Raw genomic sequence first — 22,844 nt, 5'->3', positions numbered from 1 at the left:
GAAAAGATCAGGGACACTAAATATTAGAAAAGTTCTTCTTGTCCTGGATAGGGTTAACCTTCAGCCTCTGAAAGGAGAATCTCCCGCTTTGCTTACAATAGATGCCGAGAAAGCCTTTGACAATATTGAGTGGTCATGGCTTTATAGAGTTCTAGATGAAATGCGTTTTTCGGGGTCATTAGACCTTAGAGAAATTTACACAAATCCGAAGGCTCAAGTTTACATTCCAGGATATCTGTCAGCCCCTTTTCCGTTACTGAAAGGAACCAGACCGGGTTGCCCCCTTTCCCCATTACTTTTTAATCTGGCTCTGGAACCATTGGTACGATTGTTATCTACACATAGCACCTTCCAGGGTATTTCTGTAAATAATAGACAAATTCAGTCAGCTTTTTTTGCGGATGACATTTTGCTTTTCCTTTCAAATCCAGCTCAGCAGGTCCCTGAGATTTTACAAATTTTGCGAGAGTTTGGAGCGTACTCAGGCTTCAAGATTAATGCGTCAAAGTGCGAGCTCCTATACCTGGGAGGGACAAATGTTCAAACACGGGAGCAGAACCCTTTTGAAGGAATTACAGTGGCTAAGTCATATATCACATACTTGGGAGTTAAAATAGGTAAGGTTCCGGCAACCCTCTATAGTCTAAACTATCCACCCCTTCTGAGCCAAATAGAGCAAGATCTTAAAAGATGGCACGACCTTCCATTGAACCTAATTGGTAGAGTCCACCTAATTAAGATGATGTCGATATCAAAATTAATGTATCATCTTCAAACACTTCCCCTGCTTCTCAAGCATAAAGATATTGTCCAGCTAAATAGAGCTTTTTCACACTTCATTTGGAGGGGGAAACGCCCTCGTATAGGGCTTAAGAAGTTGATGGCATCTAAGGTTCATGGAGGTCTGAGTTTGCCGAACATTCGGGGTTACAATATAGCCTGTTTGACTAGATATATATTGGATTGGATTAAAGGCTCTAGGCATTATTCAGCGTTGGAGCTTGAGAGAGACTATGCACAACCTTGGGATCTGGTGGCATTGCTTCATACTAGGCAGGCTAATCTCCCAGTGAAAGTCAAGCACTCTTCCTTATTTAAAGACACGATTGCAGCGTGGAAGGCGTTGAGGAAAAATTACAAACTTCCCCATAAAATATCCAAATACTTGCCTATATGGGGGAATCCAGAGTTTGTGCAGGGGACAAGCAATAAGTTGTTTGAAGAGTGGAAGGTGAGGGGTATAAGGACTGTTGCTCATCTCTTGCACACCTCAGAGCCTAGATGGTTGAGTAGAGACGAAATTATAGCGCAGTATGGCCTGGGGCCTAACCAAGTAATCCAATATGACCAAGTGAGATATAGTATTATGACTCAGTTGCATGATGTGACCCAGGAGGTAGTATTTAACTCTTTTGATTGTCTGGTAAAGAACTCAATAACTTCATCATCTATCTCTTTTCTTTATGGAGCCATGCGTGATCTATTAATAGGACAGCACCCGGAAGGTTTATTTAAATCTTGGGAAAAACAATTTGAGGACCCGTCTATGGGGGTAAAAATTAGGGGAGGGTGGAATGCTCTTCGTAAATCAATTTTAAATGAGAATTGGCGAGAAACCCAATTTAGAATTATGCACAAGGCAATTTATGGTTTTAATCTCCCTCCATCAGCAACAAAGCCAGACAGGCTTACGTATTGCCCTAAGTGTAAGAGTAGTGGAACTGACCTCCTTCACGGGTTGTGGTCCTGCCCCCATTTGAGTCCATTATGGTCACAGATCAAAAGTTGTATACAAAAGGTGTGGGGTCTTGAAGTTCGGCTCTCGCCTGGGTTCGCTATTTTTCACCATTGGGAGGAGGGGAACGATACCAAAGGGAAGATGACTAACCCACCCAGACTTATACATGTGATACTTCTGGCAGCCAAGAGAGCGATACTAAAAAATTGGTTGGAGTCTAGGGTCCCCGCGATTGAAGAGATCTTGGGTCAGCTCATGCATCTTCTTGAAATAGAAGGATTGGATGCAGAAAGGAGGGCAGATAGAATACGACAGCACTTTAACAAATGGAAGAAATTCATACTGGCCTATTGTACTCGGGAGGAGATAGTCAGGATTATGTCACCTTTCAAAGACACAGTCTGGTATCATACTGAAAAATTGAAGGATACATTGGATGGCTTGGAGGTGGGGGAGGAAAGGCTGAAAGCTGACTAAAAGGAGAGGGGGAAATAACCGATTTGAGTGGGACTTTATTGTATGTCATTACCATGTTCACAAGGGTTCAATGGGGGGAATGATAAGAATGATGGGTTAAGGGGTCGCTGCTTTCCTTTGCTTTATCTTGCCATGTTACGGTTATTGATTTTAAAAATTGGTATGGAATTTGGGATGATCAAACATGACAATGTAATGTTGAATTTGCAATGCTGAATTCGCTTATGCCAGTGTTATGTTATTGAAAAATTTGAATAAAAATATAGTTAAAAAAAAAAATTGTCAAAGCCCACGTCGTTTGTTTTTTTTTTTTGTTTTTTTTTAATTATTTCATGAATTTCATGAAATAATTAAAAAAAAAAAAAAAGGGCTTCCCTATATTTTTGGTTCCCAGTGGGGTACAAATAGGCAGCTGGGGGTTGGAGCAGCCCGTACCTGGCTAGCATACAAATATATGGTGACACCCACATTATTTACTTATTTTTAGTTTTTTGGCAATAAAAATAAACATAAAAAAAAAAAATCGGGGCTTCCCTGGATTTTCCATTGCCAGTGAAGGTAACCCCAAGCAGTGGGGGTTAGCATCCAGTAGCTGCTTAGATTACCCTTAGCTAGCAATAGAAATTGCAGTGAAAGCCCACACATTTTTTTTTTGTTTAAATTATTTTTTTGAATAAAAAAAAAATGGGCTTCCCTGTATTTTGATTGCCAGTTAGGTAAAGCCAAGCAGCTTTGATTTTCGGCAGCCCGGAGACACCCCTGGAAATGGCACATTGTTTCTTAGCGCCATTTCCAGGCGCTGTACCCGGCTCGTCCAGCGGCCCTGATGGCAGTGGCACGCTGGGTAATAAAGAGGTTAATACCAGTTTTGTATTCTCAGATGGTATTAAGCCCAAAATTCATTGTGTCAAGCCAAATTAGACATGGCCAAAATGAATTTCTAGGAAACAGTAAAAACAACACACTTTTTTTTTTTTTATTAGAAATAAAACAAAAAAAAACATTTAGAGACTCCATCTTTATTATAAAAGGATCCTTAGTCCGACGTAAACCACAGGGACAGCAAAGTCAACTCTGCTTCATCACTGTACATGGTAAAAATTTTTATATATGAATACACATATATGAGAAACGGGTTTGTGCCGCGCTAAAGAACACTGTATCCAAGGTATTTACTTAAAAATCTCTTTCTTTATTACAGTTCCAACGCGTTTCAGAGACATAAACCGTCTCCTTCCTCAGGGAAAAAGAGAAAATGTTCTTTAGCGCGGCACAAACCCGTTTCTCATATATGTGTATTCATATATAAAAATTTTTACCACGATCACTACGGGGCCGCTGCTTGGAACTACGCTGACACTCACATGCCTTACTAGGGGTTGTGACTTGCACAACCTCATCAGGTGAGTGTTTTTACTTTTACTTCCTAAACGGTTATTACCGGGTAAGACCCTATTTGCGCCTTTTGTTTCCTTATCTCTAGCAGTCATCACTGTACAGACAGTGTCTATACGGAGTGAGAAGCAAAGATCCCATGTCAGGTCTGTTACATCGCTCTGGACAGACAGTGTCTATACATAGTGAGAAGCACAGAGAGCCATATCAGCTCTGCTACATCGCTCTGGACAGACAGTGTCTATACATAGTGAGAAGCACAGAGAGCCATGTCAGCTCTGCTACATCGCTCTGGACAGACAGTGTCTATACATAGTGAGAAGCACAGAGAGCCATGTCAGCTCTGCTACATCGCTCTGGACAGACAGTGTCTATACATAGTGAGAAGCACAGAGAGCCATGTCAGCTCTGCTACATCACTCTGGATAGACAGTGTCTATACAGAGTGAGAAGCAAAGAGACCCATGTCGGCTCTGCTACATCGCTCTGTACAGAGCGATGTAGCAGGCTGACAGTGAGGGGATGATTGTACTTATGTCTCGCATTGCATCACCCCACTCTCAGGACTGGAGCGACTCAGCTGCATGGAAATACATGCAGCTGACCCGCTGCTGTCGGCAAATTGTGCGCCGTGATGCGATGCGACACTCTCATCATGGCGCACCAGGACCTTTGATGATATCATACTCAAGTGACCAGTCTGTAGCCAATGAGGTAATACAACATTCACACGTGACTGATCACATGGGTATGACGTCACAGAAGGTCCTGTTAGCCAGAGGTGCTTACCGGGCGGCACAGCAATGATCGATCACGGAGGCAGAAGCGGCCGGGAGACAGAGTCTGCAGGACGCGTTGCGGGACCTGTAAGTATTATCATAATGTTTTTTAATAACGTGCTTTTATTTCACAGCCCCTGGACCCGAACTGTAACACGAACTTCCCAGGAAAGCTCGTGAACGGGGTCGTGTGCACGAACACCATGTTTTCGATACAGACGCCGAACTTTACAGTTTGGGTTCGCCCATCCCTTTATATAACCTAAAGCCAGTGCTATACTGACACTATCAGGCTAATTCTATACATACCTGTAGTGGGCAGCTCGGATGTTTAGGTTTTCAAATCCAAAAAAGTAAAGTTTATAAAATGAGCTGTTGTTGAGTGACAGTTGCACTGGAGCAGATAATATATTCATAGTTATCCCCTCCCTCTGTTAGAATTAGCATAAGCATTATACAAACCATTCACTTTGTCTGTGGAAGGACCTGTGTTAGGTCATAGCCATGTGACCAGAAGGGGCGGGACTTCAGCCACCAAGGCTGGATACCAGGTCACATGGGTCCCTCCTAGTGAAAAGTTAAATTGATGGTATAATACTTATGCTAATTCTAACAGGGGGAGGGGATAACTATGAATATATTATCTGCTCCTCAGCTGCTGTCACTCAAGAAGCTGCTCATTTTATAAACTTTACTTTTTTGGATATCAAAACCCTAAACATCCGAGCTGACCACTACAGGTATGTATAGAATCAGCCTGATCGTGCCAGTATAGCACTGTATGTATAGAATCAGAATCAGCCTGATAGTGCCAGTATAGCACTGTATGTATAGAATCAGCCTGATAGTGCCAGTATAGCACTGTATGTATAGAATCAGCCTGATAGTGCCAGTATAGCACTGTATGTATAGAATCAGCCTGATAGTGCCAGTATAGCACTGTATGTATAGAATCAGCCTGATGGTGCCAGTATAGCACTGTATGTATAGAATCAGCCTGATAGTGCCAGTATAGCACTGTATGTATAGAATCAGCCTGATAGTGCCAGTATAGCACTGTATGTATAGAATCAGCCTGATAGCGCCAGTATAGCACTGTATGTATAGAATCAGCCTGATGGTGCCAGTATAGCACTGTATGTATAGAATCAGCCTGATAGTGCCAGTATAGCACTGTATGTATAGAATCAGCCTGATAGTGCCAGTATAGCACTGTATGTATAGAATCAGCCTGATAGTGCCAGTATAGCACTGTATGTATAGAATCAGCCTGATAGTGCCAGTATAGCACTGTATGTATAGAATCAGCCTGATGGTGCCAGTATAGCACTGTATGTATAGAATCAGCCTGATAGTGCCAGTATAGCACTGTATGTATAGAATCAGCCTGATAGTGCCAGTATAGCACTGTATGTATAGAATCAGCCTGATAGTGCCAGTATAGCACTGTATGTATAGAATCAGCCTGATAGCGCCAGTATAGCACTGTATGTATAGAATCAGCCTGATAGCGCCAGTATAGCACTGTATGTATAGAATCAGCCTGATAGTGCCAGTATAGCACTGTATGTATAGAATCAGCCTGATAGTGCCAGTATAGCACTGTATGTATAGAATCAGCCTGATAGTGCCAGTATAGTACTGTATGTATAGAATCAGCCTGACAGTGCCAGTATAGCACTGTATGTATAGAATCAGCCTGACAGTGCCAGTATAGCACTGTATGTATAGAATCAGCCTGATAGTGCCAGTATAGCACTGTATGTATAGAATCAGCCTGATAGTGCCAGTATAGCACTGTATGTATAGAATCAGCCTGACAGTGCCAGTATAGCACTGTATGTATAGAATCAGCCTGACAGTGCCAGTATAGCACTGTATGTATAGAATCAGCCTGATAGTGCCAGTATAGTACTGGCTTTAGGTTATACAGGAAAATCCTGGTGATTGGTTCCCTTTAAAAGGCTTTAGGAAAACCTACTGTTCCTTTTTTTTCATATTTCACTAATTCTTGCTAATCTCCGCTAATCCCTCAGGCACATGATAGTGATACATTTCCTACATTTCCCTATTGATACATTTATTTTCAATATTTACACTGAGGAATCTGCCGGGTTCTGAGCTGGGGTCTGGTCTATCCCTGTAGCAGAGGCGGGAGGGGGAGTGTTTTCATAAACTAAACTCTAATCTGTCATTTCCCCTTGTGACGGTGACCGCTCCTCCGGCAGGGCAAGTCAGTCCTCTTATTTCTCTATAAATCAGCGGTTTCTCCCTCTGATCTGCAGTTCTAGTGCGCACGTCAATAAGACAACATCGGCTGAGCAAAGGTCTCTTCTGGTTTAGAGGACGACAGTAAAAGGAGGACGCTATGTCGGGTGAGTCTCCGGTGTGTCCGTTGGGAGGGTAAAGTAAAAAATTAACATTCCAGGGGTCCTTTAAGTGCTATTCTGCCCTGTTTTGCCTTGTAAGCTCTGCCAGTTTCCTTAAAGATAGCTGATCAGCCAGCAGACACAGGCCCTGGAACTAGAGCACCTGAAGAGGTCCTATTAATACAACAGATTTTTGTATTCGGGGGCCCAGGACCTTCAGGTTGTGCCTCTATTTGCATTTATACAATGGAAAAGGGCAGAGCTGCAGTGTAAAGTATGGAAAAGTGGCAGCGTGGTTTCAAATATATGGCCGGAATGCGGAGTCAAAACTTAAAAAATGACTTATTGTGTGCTTTACTATTTATAGGCAAAACAGCACTGATTGTATTAGCTCACCAGGAGCGGACGTCTTTTAACTATGCCATGAAGGAAGCGACTCAGGCAGCTCTACAGAAGAATGGATGGACGGTTCTTGTGTCAGATCTTTATGAGATGAAGTTTAACTCTGTCCTGTCACGTGATGATATCACAGGTAAGACTTAAAGGGGATCTATCACTTTCAATAAATATGTAATTTTTTTTAGCTGGTGTGAATGCTGCTAATCTCCTGAATCCAGCGATGGTTTTCTTTTGTTCCTGCGCCTCTCCATTCTTAAGATATGGCCCCTTCTTTTCTATATGTAAATCTAACCCTTTTATTTAAGTGGGTGTGGTCATGACTTCTGCCTTATCAATGCCACGCCCAGTTACCGAAGAAGACTAGATTTATATACAGGGAAAAGGAGGTCATATCTCAGGAACGGAGAGGAGTAGAAACAAAAGAAAAACATTGCCGGATTCAGGAGATCAGCAGCATTTACACCAGGTAAACAAATAACACATTTGTGGCAAGTGATCTGTCCTCCTGAAAGGGATAGTCCTGGATAAGAAAAATTGATCCATTTCCAGAAAATAAAAGCATTGTAGCACTGGGAATTGTAGTTCCCAGGTGCCAAGACTGGTGCTTTATAAAAAATCACCTTCTCCTTGGCTGGCATGCTGGGACTTGTAGTTCTAACAATTTAGGACAAGAAATCAGAGTTTTTAAAGTGCAAGTATACATATTTTATTTCACATTGGTGACAATTTCAATAAAAACTTTTTTCTAAAAGTCAAAAACGCCAGGACTGAGCCAAAAAATTATTATTAATATATGTGTAATACAAAGTCTCCCTAGGTTCACAAGGCACATGCATATAAATAGATGGTACATAACCACAACATAAGGGATGGCCTGACGGCGGTGAATCGCGCGAGATCACCCGGAGCGATCCGCGCATGCGCCGACTACGTGACTTCCGGGATTACCATTATGGAGCGGCGTTATTTAAACCCGGCTGACTAAGGACCCCTCACTACGGCACCTTGACCCCTGAGGAAGATTCTCTACAATTTAAAGAATTGAAACGTACGTAGGGCGTAATGGGGGCCTTCCCAAACGCCTGGATTGTCCATTGTACCTTCTATTCTACGGGTCTCTATGGGGCTTATTACTAGGCACGCCACAAGCACTATCTTGTGGAGCAAAAACCACTATATGTAGTGGATTTCTCGGGACTCTCTTGCATTTTGGACTAATAATTTTTGCATACTTATGCTAAATTATGTTATTGACTGTCCTTTAATGTATTTGTGCTCATGTCTTTTGCACAAAATTAATTATATTTACCTGTAGGTTTGTCCTGGTGGTCTGCTCCCTTATGTTGTGGTTATGTACCATCTATTTATATACATGTGCCTTGTGAACCTAGGGAGACTTTGTATTACACATATATTAATAATAATTTTTTGGCTCAGTCCTGGCGTTTTTGACTTTTAGAAAAAAGTTTTTATTGAAATTGTCACCAATGTGAAATAAAATATGTATACTTGCACTTTAAAAACTCTGATTTCTTGTCCTAAATTGTTATGATTATGAGTTTGTGCTACCCGAGGGATCTCTGTAGGTGCAGAACCCAGGGGAATTGTTACAGTATGGTCATTTGGAATCTCCTTCTGACTTGTAGTTCTAATTGTAGCTGGAGAAACCCAAATTGGCGACTACTCGTACAAAACATGCATTTCTGCGGTAACGTGATATAGTTCTGATGTGATCAATTCTCCTATAATGCAGGTAGCCCCAAGGAGCCGAGTGAGTTCAAATATGGCGCCGAGGTTCTGATTGCGTGGCAGGAGGGACGCCTCGCCGACGACATAAAGGAAGAACAGAAGAAGGTGGAGAAAGCTGACCTTGTCATCTTTCAGGTGAGTGTGATAAATGTGTGCAAATGTAATAAAAAAATAATTAGATAAACTCAAAATTTCAGTCTTGAGGCTGCTCCAACATACATTGCCTTGTCACCCATAGGGTCCCATTGTAAAAAAAACACCCTTGTATATTGCACAATACACTTTTACACCCTTGTTTTATGCGTTGCCCATGGTCTAAGGAGGGGTACATCATGACATTTGTCTCCCTTTTTATGTATTGTGGTGTCTCCATCACAGCTGATGCAGAAACAGAAGGGGGCTGGCTTTATGGCCTAGTTCATTAGCTAAGCCAGACCCTTTTTTATTGCACCAGATTATTATTGCAGGACACCATTATTTGATATGGAAGTTGTGATATTGTTTTTTTTTCATGGTTGCATTTATTATAATGAATGTTAATCAACTTTGCCTTTAATTTCAAGTGACATTTATTTATTTTTTCCCAGTTCCCCTTATACTGGTTTGGGATGCCCGCCCTCATGAAGGGTTGGGTGGAGCGAGTCTTATGTATAGGGTTTGCATGCAGCTATGAAACATTGTATTCTGAAGGACCCTTCAAGGTAAACCAACCTCACTGACTTTTATGGCTGAGACATGTACAAAATATCCGCCTCTGTTAAATGCTGTGAAAGCCCTTATCTGCTTAAAGGGAATCTGTCAGGTGATTTTCTAGTACACTACCAATGTTACCTTTAAATAGGACTTAGAGACCTTTCAGGATCAGTAAGTATTATTGCTCTACCTCCTCCTCTTATCTTTAAATAGGGCTTAAGGAGACCTTTCAGGATCAGTAAAGGTGGTGTCACACATAGCGACAGCGACAACGACGTCGCTGTTACGTCACCATTTTCTGTGACGCAACAGCGACCTTGTAAGTCGCTGTTATGAACGCTGCTTAGCTGTCAAACACCGCAGAAGCAACAGCGATCATAACGACACGCGTCGCTGTGCTACATGTGCAGGGAGCCGGGTATACTGCTTAGCGCTGTCTCCCTGCACTCCTAGCTACAGTACACATTGGGTTAATTACTCGATGTGTACTGAATTACATGTGCAGGGAGCCGGCACTGGCAGCGAGAGCGGCGGACGCTGGTAACAAAGGTAAATATCGGGTAACCAGGGAAAGGTCTTCCCTTGGTTACCCGATGTTTACCCTGGTTACAGCTTACCGCAGCTGCCAGATGCCGGCTCCTGCTCTCTGCTCGCTTCATTTTGTCGCTCTCTCGCTGTCACACACAGCGATGTGTGCATCACAGCGGGAGAGCGACGACCAAAAAATGAAGCTGGACATTCAGCAACGACCGGCGACCTCACAGCAGGGGCCAGGTCGTTGCTGGATGTCACACACAGCGACAGCGACGGGACGTCGCTGCAACGTCACAGAAAATGGTGACGTAGCAGCGACGTCGTTGTCGTCGTCGCTGTGTGTGACACCACCCTTAGTTATATTGCTCTTCCTTCTCTTATCTTTCAATAGGACTTAAGGTCCAGTCACACTAAGCAACTTACCAGCGATCCCAACAACGATAGGGATCGCTGGTAAGTTGCTAGGAGGTTGCTGGTGAGATGTCACACTGCGACGCTCCAGCGATCCCACCAGCAACCTGACCTGGCAGGGATTGCTGGAGCGTCGCTACACGAGTTGCTGGTGAGCTCACCAGCAACCTGTGACCAGCCCCTAGCGCCGCGTGGAAGATGCTGCGCTTGGTAACTAAGGTAAATATCGGGTAACCAACCCGATATTTACCTTGGTTACCAGCGCACGGAGCTACACGTGCAGGGAGCAGCGCACACTGAGCGCTGGCTCCCTGCTCTCCTAGTTACAGCACACATCGGGTTAATTACCCGATGTGTGCTGCAGCTACATGTGCACAGAGCAGGGAGCAGCGCACACTGCTTAGCGCTGGCTCCCTGCTCTCCTAGCTACAGCACACATCGGGTTAATTAACCCGATGTGTCCTGCAGCTACATGTGCACAGAGCAGGAGCCGGCACTGACAGTGAGAGCGGCGGAGGCTGGTAACAAAGGTAAATATCGGGTAACCAAGGACAGGGCTTCTTGGTTACCCGATGTTTACTGTGGTTACCAGCGTCCGCAGAAGCCGGCTCCTGCTGCCTGCACATTTAGTTGTTGCTGTCTCGCTGTCACACACAGCGATCTGTGCTTCACAGCGGGACAGCAACAACTAAAAAATGGCCCAGGACATTCAGCAACAACCAACGACCTCACAGCAGGGGCCAGGTTGTTGCTGGATGTCACACACAGCAACATCGCTAGCAACGTCACAAAAGTTGTTCGTTAGCAGCGATGTTGCTAGCGATGTTGCTTAGTGTGACGGGGCCTTTAGGGAGACCTTTCAGGATCAGTAAGTTGTATTGCTCTACCTTCTGTTATCTTGTTGTAAGCTCTGTAGAATTCAGTGTGAAGTAGTAACTAGTTAAGCATATCTAAATACAGACTGCATATGCCCTGCTCATCCCCTCCAACTCTCTGCTGGCATCAGTGAAAGTAACTCTTAACTGAATGTGCATTGCTGCCCCCACCCATGCTCCCGCCCACCTTTCATCAGTGATAGTGAATGCACTTGGAGCTTACAACAAGATAACCGGATAAGGTACAGCAATAAAACTTACTGTTCCTGAAAGGTCTTTTTAAGCCCTATTTAAAGATAACATTAGTATTCTACTACAAAATTATTTGACAGATTCCCTTTAAAGGGATTATGTCAGCACAATATGACTGTGCAAACCAAGCCCCACACCTTGTAAGGGACATAACTGTAATTTAAAAAAAACGTACCTTTTAGGCTTCAATTTATCATTTGCATTTTTTTTTTACTCTTGGACTATTCATTGTCGGGTTTTATTTTGTGCCAAATTCTTCAAAATGGCATAAGCTAGTTGAGACATTTTGGGCAAAATCAAAGATGCTCTTATCTAATATACAGTTAGGTCCAGAAATATTTGGACAGTGACACAATTTTGGCGAGTTGGGCTCTGCATGCCACCACATTGGATTTGAAATGAAACCTCTACAACAGAATTCAAGTGCAGATTGTAACGTTTAATTTGAAGGTTTGAACAAAAATATCTGATAGAAATTGTAGGAATTGTCACATTTCTTTACAAACACTCCACATTTTAGGAGGTCAAAAGTAATTGGACAAATAAACCAAACCAAAACAAAATATTTTTATTTTCAATATTTTGTTGCGAATCCTTTGGAGGCAATCACTGCCTTAAGTCTGGAACCCATGGACGTCACCAAACGCTGGGTTTCCTCCTTCTTAATGCTTTGCCAGGCCTTTACAGCCGCAGCCTTCAGGTCTTGCTTGTTTGTGGGTCTTTCCGTCTTAAGTCTGGATTTGAGCAAGTGAAATGCATGCTCAATTGGGTTAAGATCTGGTGATTGACTTGGCCATTGCAGAATGTTCCACTTTTTTGCACTCATGAACTCCTGGGTAGCTTTGGCTGTATGCTTGGGGTCATTGTCCATCTGTACTATGAAGCGCCGTCCGATCAACTTTGCGGCATTTGGCTGAATCTGGGCTGAAAGTATATCCCGGTACACTTCAGAATTCATCCGGCTACTCTTGTCTGCTGTTATGTCATCAATAAACACAAGTGACCCAGTGCCATTGAAAGCCATGCATGCCCATGCAATCACGTTGCCTCCACCATGTTTTACAGAGGATGTGGTGTGCCTTGGATCATGTGCCGTTCCCTTTCTTCTCCAAACTTTTTTCTTCCCATCATTCTGGTACAGGTTGATCTTGGTCTCATCTGTCCATAGAATACTTTTCCAGAACTGAGCTGGCTTCATGAGGTGTTTTTCAGCAAATGTAACTCTGGCCTGTCTATTTTTGGAATTGATGAATGGTTTGCATCTAGATGTGAACCCTTTGTATTTACTTTCATGGAGTCTTCTCTTTACTGTTGACTTAGAGACAGATACACCTACTTCACTGAGAGTGTTCTGGACTTCAGTTGATGTTGTGAACGGGTTCTTCTTCACCAAAGAAAGTATGCGGTGATCAGCCACCACTGTTGTCATCCGTGGATGCCCAGGCCTTTTTGAGTTCCCAAGCTCACCAGTCAATTCCTTTTTTCTCAGAATTTACCCGACTGTTGATTTTGCTACTCCAAGCATGTCTGCTATCTCTCTGATGGATTTTTTCTTTTTTTTCAGCCTCAGGATGTTCTGCTTCACCTCAATTGAGAGTTCCTTAGACCGCATGTTGTCTGGTCACAGCAACAGCTTCCAAATGCAAAACCACACACCTGTAATCAACCCCAGACCTTTTAACTACTTCATTGATTACAGGTTAACGAGGGAGACGCCTTCAGAGTTAATTGCAGCCCTTAGAGTCCCTTGTCCAATTACTTTTGGTCCCTTTAAAAAGAGGAGGCTATGCATTACAGAGCTATGATTCCTAAACCCTTTCTCCGATTTGGATGTGAAAACTCTCATATTGCAGCTGGGAGTGTGCACTTTCAGCCCATATTATATATATAATTGTATTTCTGAACATGTTTTTGTAAACAGCTAAAATAACAAAACTTGTGTCACTGTCCAAATATTTCTGGACCTAACTGTATAAAGCTCAGTGTATGTGTGTATGTATGTATGTTCGCTAAAGGAATCCGCACCGTCGCATTTACGATCACGAAATTTTGGACAGATGCCCCAAGTGACTCAGGGAACGTCATAGACTAAGTTTTGATGGGAAAATTTAACCCTGCGCTTTAGTTACTCTCCAAAATCCTGCCTCTATTAAACTGAATGGAGGTGGGAGCTACAAGATATTAATAGCAACTGTCAGTGGTTGCTATAGGAACAAAATAAACTGTTAGTATAAGAAGCTTATGTGTGAGGTAATATGATGTCTGTGGAGAGACGGATTGAGAGAGACATAAAGAGACAGACCGACAGAGACAGGCGGGGAAAGACACAGCCCTGGCAAAGAGACAGCCCTGGCAAAGAGACAGCCCGGGCAAAGAGACAGCCCGGGCAAAGAGACAGCCCGGGCAAAGAGACAGCCCGGGCAAAGAGGCAGCCCGGGCAAAGAGGCAGCCCGGGCAAAGAGGCAGCCCGGGCAAAGAGGCAGTCCGGGCAAAGAGGCAGCCCGGGCAAAGAGACAGACACAGACAGAAGGGCAAAGAGACAGACACAGACAGAAGGGCAAAGAGACAGACACAGACAGAAGGGCAAAGAGACAGACACAGACAGAAGGGCAAAGACACAGACACAGACAGAAGGGCAAAGACACAGACAGAGACAGAAGGGCAAAGACACAGACACAGACAGAAGGGCAAAGACACAGACACAGACAGAAGGGCAAAGAGACAGACACAGACAGAAGGGCAAAGAGACAGACACAGACAGAAGGGCAAAGAGACAGACACAGACAGAAGGGCAAAGAGACAGACACAGACAGAAGGGCAAAGAGACAGACACAGACAGAAGGGCAAAGAGACAGACAGAAGGGCAAAGAGACAGACAGAAGGGCAAAGAGACAGACAGAAGGGCAAAGAGACAGACAGAAGGGCAAAGAGACAGACAGAAGGGCAAAGAGACAGACAGAAGGGCAAAGAGACAGACAGAAGGGCAAAGAGACAGACAGAAGGGCAAAGAGACAGACAGAAGGGCAAAGAGACAGACAGAAGGGCAAAGAGACAGACAGAAGGGCAAAGAGACAGACACAGTCAGAAGGGCAAAGAGACAGACAGAGAGAGAGACCTAGATACAGACAGAGAGAGACTGGGAGAGAGACAGAGAGACAGTTACTATCCCGTGCAACGCCGGGTACTACAGCTAGTTCTCTATAAAGTTTAAACAAAAAAAGGCCCTATGCCCAAAGTTTGTTTGAATATTAGATTTTTCTGGATTATCAGACACCAGATTAAATAGAGTTGAATTATCTCATTTCTTTCTACAGCTGTGATATCAGAATATCAGATTCTGGGGAAAAATTGTGTTTTTTTTTTTGTTGTTTTTTTTTTTTTTTTTTTTTTAGAATAAGAAAGCTCTGTTATCCTTCACTACCGGTGGCCCCAGCTCAATGAATTCACCCAACGGCATTCATGGAGACATCAATATCATTCTGTGGCCTTTGCAGGTAGGTTATCGTGGCATCAGCAGGGGTGGAGGAATCAGTAGTGGTGGAGGATGTATACAGGAGCACTTGTCCTGCCGACAGCCATCTCAGCCGACTCTCCCATACACAGGAGCGCTCATTCAGCCCACAGCCATCTCAGCCGACTCTCCCATAAACAGGAGCGCTCATTCAGCCCACAGCCATCTCAGCCGACTCTCCCATACACAGGAGCGCTCATTCAGCCCACAGCCATCTCAGCCGACTCTCCCATACACAGGAGCACTCATTCAGCCCACAGCCATCTCAGCCGACTCTTCCCATACACAGGAGCGCTCATTCAGCCCACAGCCATCTCAGCCGACTCTCCCATACACTAGAGCACTCATTCAGCCCACAGCCATCTCAGCCGACTCTCCCATACACAGGAGCACTCATTCAGCCCACAGCCATCTCAGCCGACTCTTCCCATACACAGGAGCGCTCATTCAGCCCACAGCCATCTCAGCCGACTCTCCCATACACTAGAGCACTCATTCAGCCCACAGCCATCTCAGCCGACTCTCCCATACACAGGAGCACTCATTCAGCCCACAGCCATCTCAGCCGACTCTTCCCATACACAGGAGCGCTCATTCAGCCCACAGCCATCTCAGCCGACTCTCCCATACACTAGAGCACTCATTCAGCCCACAGCCATCTCAGCCGACTCTCCCATACACAGGAGCGCTCATTCAGCTCACAGCCATCTCAGCCGACTCTCCCATACACAGGAGCGCTCATTCAGCCCACAGCCATCTCAGCCGACTCTCCCATACACAGGAGCACTCATTAAGCCCACAGCCATCTCAGCCGACTCTCCCATACACTAGAGCACTCATTCAGCCCACAGCCATCTCAGCCGACTCTCCCATACACAGGAGCGCTCATTCAGCCCACAGCCATCTCAGCCGACTCTCCCATACACTGGAGCGCTCATTCAGCCCACAGCCATCTCAGCCGACTCTCCCATACACAGGAGCGCTCATTCAGCCCACAGCCATCTCAGCCGACTCTCCCATACACAGGAGCGCTCATTCAGCCCACAGCCATCTCAGCCGACTCTCCCATACACAGGAGCGCTCATTCAGCCCACAGCCATCTCAGCCGACTCTCCCATACACAGGAGCGCTCATTCAGCCGACAGCCATCTCAGCCGACTCTCCCATGCACTTGTGCTCACTGTGAGAAAGCTGCCGGCTGACACGTTTGCCGGCGGCTTATCTCAAGGGTGAAAATGTCATCGGCAACCTGATATCAGACATGTATGAGTTACCATATTTTCCCTTTTGGCATTGTAACTTTTGGACATATGCATCCATAGACTTACAAAGTGTCTGTCCTCTCTGGTGACATTTTGTATTCCCCATAAAATAGAAATTCTGGAGCATCATATTTGTAGAACTCTGTGCTATCCCTCTATTATTCTTCATGGAAATACATATGAATAAATTGACAACTGGGTGTCACCATTCACTTTTTCAATAAGGTTCTTGCCATTAATTGCAGTTTTGGTTCTTTTTGCCTTTGCAGAATGGCATTTTGAATTTCTGTGGATTTAAAGTCCTGGAGCCTCAGATCACATTTGCTGTAGCACACATACCTCAGGAAGCTCGTGTTGAGATACTTAAGAACTGGGAGAAGCGACTGAAGACGATCTGGGATGAAAAGCCCATCAGGTATCTTCCCACTCAGGACTTTGAGGGTGAGGCTGGTGGATTTCTGCTGAAGAAGGAAGTGGAGGAGGCCAGATCGGATGATAAGTATAGCCCAACCATAGGGCAACACCTGGGCAAAGCTCTGCCTCCTGACAGCCAGGTGAAGGCGGATTGTGCCAAGTCATGAAAGACTGTGGAACTCGTGCCAGGATCTCGACACTGTGCTGGGGTGCAAAGTGTCATCAGAGGGTCAGTTTGGAAAGCAAAGTACTAGGCGACAGGTGCTCTCTCTCCTGATATGTGTATATGTATGTATGTGTATATGTATGTATGTGTATATGTATGTATATATATATATATATATATATATATATATATATATATATTATTTGATGTGATAGTCTGTAAAGTATTTTGCTACTGTGTAACATTAAAGTTTGTATCAGTTTCATTGTGTTGATAAATCCCCGTATTCCAGTGAGAACCCTAGGCTTCTATAGCGCGGCAATTTTTTTTCACATGGTCCGAACATCCGCATAAAAAAACAAACAAAACAAAAACACCATCTGCACTAGTATCTTCTGTATATCTAATGAGGCTCACCTATTCAAGTCTATATATGCCCCCCCAAAAGAAAAAAATCAAATCCCATATAGATCAACTGTATATTATCTGATTTTTACGGATACATTGCTTTTCTTAACATAAGAAGCTCTTTTTTGTTAGTAAATTGTATTCACTTCTGATGTATAAAAACAATTTGTTGTATTGTTGTTATTTTATTGTATTGTTGTTCACAATACATGTGAAAAATCATCCGTTTTTTTTTTCTGGATGTAAATTGGATATGTGAACTTAGGCTGGGCTTTCACATTGTGGTTGTGGGGTGGTAATTTGCTGCAAGGCCTTGATGTGCCTGGCCTGGTTTGTGCCTGGTCTGTGTCCGCCTGGCCTGGGTCCACCTGGCCCTTGGAAGTTCCTGGAGTTGGTCCACCTGGCCCTTGAGAGTTCCTGGCCTGCGTCCACCTGGCCCTTGGGAGTTCCTGTCCTAGCTGCGCCTGTCCTAGCTGCGCCTGTCCTAGCTGCGCCTGTCCTAGCTGCGCCTGTCCTAGCTGCCCCTGGCTTAGCTGCCCCTGGCCTAGTTCTTCATGGCCTAGCTGTGCCTGGCCTAGCTGTGCCTGGCCTAGCTGTGCCTGGCCTAGCTCCTCATGGCCTACCTGTGCCTGGCCTAGCTATGCCTGGCCTAGCTCCTCATGGCCTAGCTGTGCCTGGCCTAGCTGTGCCTGGCCTAGCTGTGCCTGGCCTAGCTCATCAGGGCCTAGATGCGCCTGGCCTAGCTGTGCGTGGCCTAGCTGTGCCTGGCCTAGCTGTGCCTGGCCTAGCTCTTCAGGGCCTAGATCCGCCTTGCCTAGATCCTCATGGCATAGATCCGCCTGGCCTAGCTCTTCATGACCTAGATGCGCCTGGCCTAGTTGTGCCTGGCCTAGCTCCTCATGGCCTAGCTCCTCATGGCCTAGCTGTGCCTGGCCTAGCTGTGCCTGGCCTAGCTCATCAGGGCCTAGATGCGCCTGGCCTAGCTGTGCGTGGCCTAGTTGTGCCTGGCCTAGCTCTTCAGGGCCTAGATCCGCCTGGCCTAGATCCTCATGGCATAGATCCGCCTGGCCTAGCTCTTCATGACCTAGATGCGCCTGGCCTAGTTGTGCCTGGCCTAGCTCCTCATGGCCTAACTGTGCCTGGCCTAGTTGTGCCTGGCCTAGCTCCTCATGGCCTAGATCCGCCTGGCCCGTTTCTACATGGCCTAGATCTGCATAGCAAAATCAATTGTGATTTGCAGGATGTACCAGCAAAGCACATTAAAATCACATGGCTTCTCTGGACTTGGCACCATCTGCCACAAAGTAAAGGTGAAAAGAATTATTTGCTGCCCTGGGACTTGCTATGAAACCATGGTAATCTATGTGCGTTTTATTGGTATCCCGGTACACTACCGCTTGGCAAACACCACCTAAAAACCCAGCCTCATATATAATAGTCTGATGCTCTGTCCCTGGGTGCTATTGGCACTCTGTCATTGATTGGTGATAGAGGATGTCCAAACTCTCTGTCAAACCGCTTAGGTGCTGTAGGTGCTAATGACCATGGCATCTAAAGGGTTAGTCAACGCTGGGCATTTCAGCAGCCGTGTATTTACCGTTCAAGTTTATTCACAACATGAGCAAATGTTTTGCTGATTTTCTGCCATTTATGATGTTGGCCGGGGGCAGGATGGGGTTATGGAAGGCTATTCGCAACGTTGCTTTGTGTCGCATTCTACCTACTCTGGAGTAAGACCAAAATGATCGAAAACTATGTAACAAATTAAGATAATAATAATAATAAAATAATGATCTTTCAAATTAAAAGAAACAATTACATTTTTTTTTTTAAGACAGTAAAAATAAAACTGCAATCTGCGTGCAAGTTAATAAACCACAAAACAGCAGCAAGATTCCAAACAATGGCAGTATTGTTCCTCTCCTGGATCTGCAGGATGGGGGTTGTAGTCAAATGTCTGAGTGATTCGATAATGTATGAATTAGGGCTCGCTCACACAATAGTAAAACTCGGACATGTGCTATCCAAATTTTATTTTTTATTTTTTTTGGGGGGGGGTGGCACACGAAGGCATGTTATTTAATGGTGCAGTGTACAGTGCAAATGACCAAATTTTTTCACTGTCTGAAAAAAATTGCAGCATGCTGCAATTTGACTCTGAAATCGGATGAGACTCTCCCATTCAAGTCTATGGGGGCGAGAAAAAAATTGGATGCCGCAGTATGGCATACGATTTTTACGGATTACATTCCCTGCCCCCATTGGCGCACCTTTAATGTGATTGTGGGGCGCCTAAGGGTTGTCATGACAGCCAGGGGTCTGCTGAAGACCCCCTCTGCCTGTCATGATACTCCTGTGAATGCTGGCATTCATAGGAGATAGTGGTTTCTGCTATACATAGAAGTGCTAATGCACTGCTGTGTATAACACAGGCGATCGGACAATTGCAGCTCAAGTCTTCTTAGGGGACTATATAAATTTGAAAGTAAAAAAAAAAAAGTCTAAAAAAAATTTATAAATATATTGAAAAAAGAAAAAAAAAAAAAAAGAAGCACTAGTTCAAATCACATCCTATTACTCCATTAAAGATAAAACAATTCTAAAGAAGTCTAAAAAAAAATGAAATAAATTAGAACAAAACATAAAAGTTCAAATCATTACCGAGTAAAAATAAAACAATTCTAAAAAGAAAAAAAATAAATAAAAACACAAGTTCGAATTACCCCCTATTACTCCATTAAAAATAAAAAGTCTAAAAAATAAATTAAATAAATAAAAATACTCAAAAGCTCAAATCACCCCATATAACTTGATTAAAAGTGAAACAATTCTAAAAAAAGTAATAAAACAATAAATAAAAAAACACAAGTTCAAATCACCCCCTATTCCCCCATTAAAAACAAAACAATTCTAAAACAAGGCTAAAAAAATGAAATAAACTAAAAAAATACATAAGTTCAAATCACCCTATATTACTCTATTAAAAAATAAAAAAATTCTAAAAATAATGAAATTAGAAAAACACTCAATTAAAAATAAAACCATTCTGAAAAAAAAAAAAAATTAAATACATTTTAAAAAACCCACAAAAGTTCAAATCACCTCCTATTACTCAATTAAAAATAAAACAATTCTAAAAAAAGTCTAAAAAAATGAATTAAAAAAACACACAAAAGCTCAAATCACCCCTTATTACTCGATTAAACATGAAACAATCCTAATAAAATGAAATTAAAAAAACCAAACATTCAAATCACCGCCTATTCCCCCATTAAACTAAAACAATTCTAAAGACAGTCTAAAATAAATGACACAAATAAAAAAACACAAAAGTTCAAATCCCCCCTTATTAACCAATTAAAAATAAAAAAAGGCTAAAAATATATTGAATAAAAAAACCTCAAGTTCAAATCACCCCTATTCCCCCATTAAAAAGAAAATAAATAAATGAAAAAAACAAAAGTTTAAATCACCCCATATTACTCTATTAAAAATAAAAAAAAGTTGTAAAAACAAAGTCTAAAAAAGAAATAAAAAAAACTTGATTAAAAATAAAACAATTCTGAAAAAAGTAAATGTTAAATTTTTAAAACCCCCCTCAAAAGTTCAAATCACCCCCTATTACTTGATGAAAAAGAAAACAATTCTATAAAAAAAAGTCTAAAAAAAAATTAAATAACTTAAAAAATACCCACAAAAGTTCAAATCACCCCATTGTACTCGGTTAAAAATTAAACAATCCTTAAGCAAAAAACATATTAAAGAAAAAAAAACAACTTTAAAATTACCACCTATTCCCCCATTAAAAATAAAAGAATTCGAAAAAAAGTCTAAAAAAAAATAAATGAAAAACCCACAAAACGCAACATTGTATTAAAATGCAAAACATTGTATCTACACCAAAATGGTATCAGTAGAAATGTCAGCTCAGTGCGCAAATAAGTAGTCACTGACCCCAGGTCCCGGAAAATATAAAACATTATAGTTGATGGAAGATGGTGGCACGAGCAAAAAAAATTTATAATTTATTTACAAATTTCTGAAAAACATGTCACCACTAATACTATACATGTTTGGTATCTGCGCACTCGTACTGACCTGGAAAATCATATTGTGCATTCAGTTTTACCATATTGCGAACATGGTAAATGTTACATATACTATATATGTATTATATATGTATAATATATACTGTGTGTGTATATATATATATATATATATAATAATGTGTGTGTGTGTATGTATGTATATACATATATATATATATATGTATCTGTGTGTGTGTGTGTGCGTATCTATATATATATATATATATATATATATATATATATATATATATATATATATATGTGTGTGTGTGCGTATCTATATATATAATTGCCTTATTCTGTCTGTCTGTCTTGCTCCAAAATTGTGTCCTTACGGTGACAAACAGCGGATTGACAACTCGCCTCGGCTCCGCCCCCCGCACAGATTGGCCGTTCGCCTCGCCTCCGCCCCCCGCACAGATTGGCCGTTCGCCCAGGCTCCGCCCCCCACACGGATTGGCCTCTCACCCTGGCCCCTTGCACGCATTAGCAACTCGGCTACGCTCCGCCCCCCTCACGCATTGCACGCTCGCTCTGGCCCCGCCCCCTGCACGTATTCCCTGAAACGACACTGAGCCCCGACTCCCAAGTTAGTGCTGTACCCCCGGGAGCCCACATCAGCGTACGCCGGTGTACGCTGGTGTGGGCTCCCGTGCGAGCGGGGGGCGGGGTACGCTGGTAACCATGTAATATTGTGTTGCATGGTTACCAGCGTACACCGGCTCCCAGGTGAGCGCATCAAGGTCCTGCAGCGGCGGAACACACACACACACACACACACACACATCAGATCACACTCACTCTCACACACACCTCACACACATCAGATCGCATCCACACACTCACAACATCCCATGATATCGCTTGCTTCTCGGCGGCGATCCTGTGCGTGCAGTGACCTTCCAGGACCTGCCGGAGGATCACATGGCCGGAAGCATGTGGTATCTCCGGATGTTGTGAGTGTGAGCGCGTATGTGCGATAACGTCAGTGTGTGTGTGCGTGTATGCGATAGGATGTGTGCGTGTATGCGATAGGATGTGTGCGTGTATGCGATAGGATGTGTGCGTGTATGCGATAGGATGTGTGCGTGTATGCGATAGGATGTGTGCGTGTATGCGATAGGATGTGTGCGTGTATGCGATAGGATGTGTGCGTGTATGCGATCGGGTGTGTGCGTGTATGCGATCGGGTGTGTGCGTGTATGCGATCGGGTGTGTGCGTGTATGCGATCGGGTGTGTGAGTGTATGCGATCGGGTGTGTGCGTGTATGCGATCGGGTGTGTGAGTGTATGCGATCGGGTGTGTGCGTGTATGCGATCGGGT

At 43.5% G+C, this 22,844-nt stretch overlaps 2 protein-coding genes across 2 annotated transcripts in view; one reads left to right on the top strand and one right to left on the bottom strand.

Annotated features, from left to right (window-relative positions):
- The window catches only part of UTP4 (UTP4 small subunit processome component), a 480,982-nt gene that overhangs the window by 271,796 nt on the left and 186,342 nt on the right, over window positions 1–22,844 (bottom strand). The gene's annotated exons all lie outside the window — the stretch shown is intronic.
- LOC142254758 (NAD(P)H dehydrogenase [quinone] 1-like) lies at window positions 6,557–17,289 on the top strand. The gene is made up of 6 exons (XM_075326025.1): window positions 6,557–6,764; window positions 7,126–7,290; window positions 8,911–9,041; window positions 9,494–9,607; window positions 15,064–15,165; window positions 16,714–17,289. Exons 1-6 carry the CDS (start codon window positions 6,758–6,760, stop codon window positions 17,023–17,025), a joined length of 831 nt encoding a protein of 276 aa, XP_075182140.1. The 5' UTR covers window positions 6,557–6,757; the 3' UTR covers window positions 17,026–17,289.

Source organism: Anomaloglossus baeobatrachus, chromosome 10, assembly GCF_048569485.1.
Source record: "Anomaloglossus baeobatrachus isolate aAnoBae1 chromosome 10, aAnoBae1.hap1, whole genome shotgun sequence".
Lineage (NCBI taxonomy): Eukaryota > Metazoa > Chordata > Amphibia > Anura > Aromobatidae > Anomaloglossus > Anomaloglossus baeobatrachus.
The sequence above is the reverse complement of the archived record's forward strand: the minus strand, read 5'-3'. Positions and strand labels throughout refer to the sequence as shown.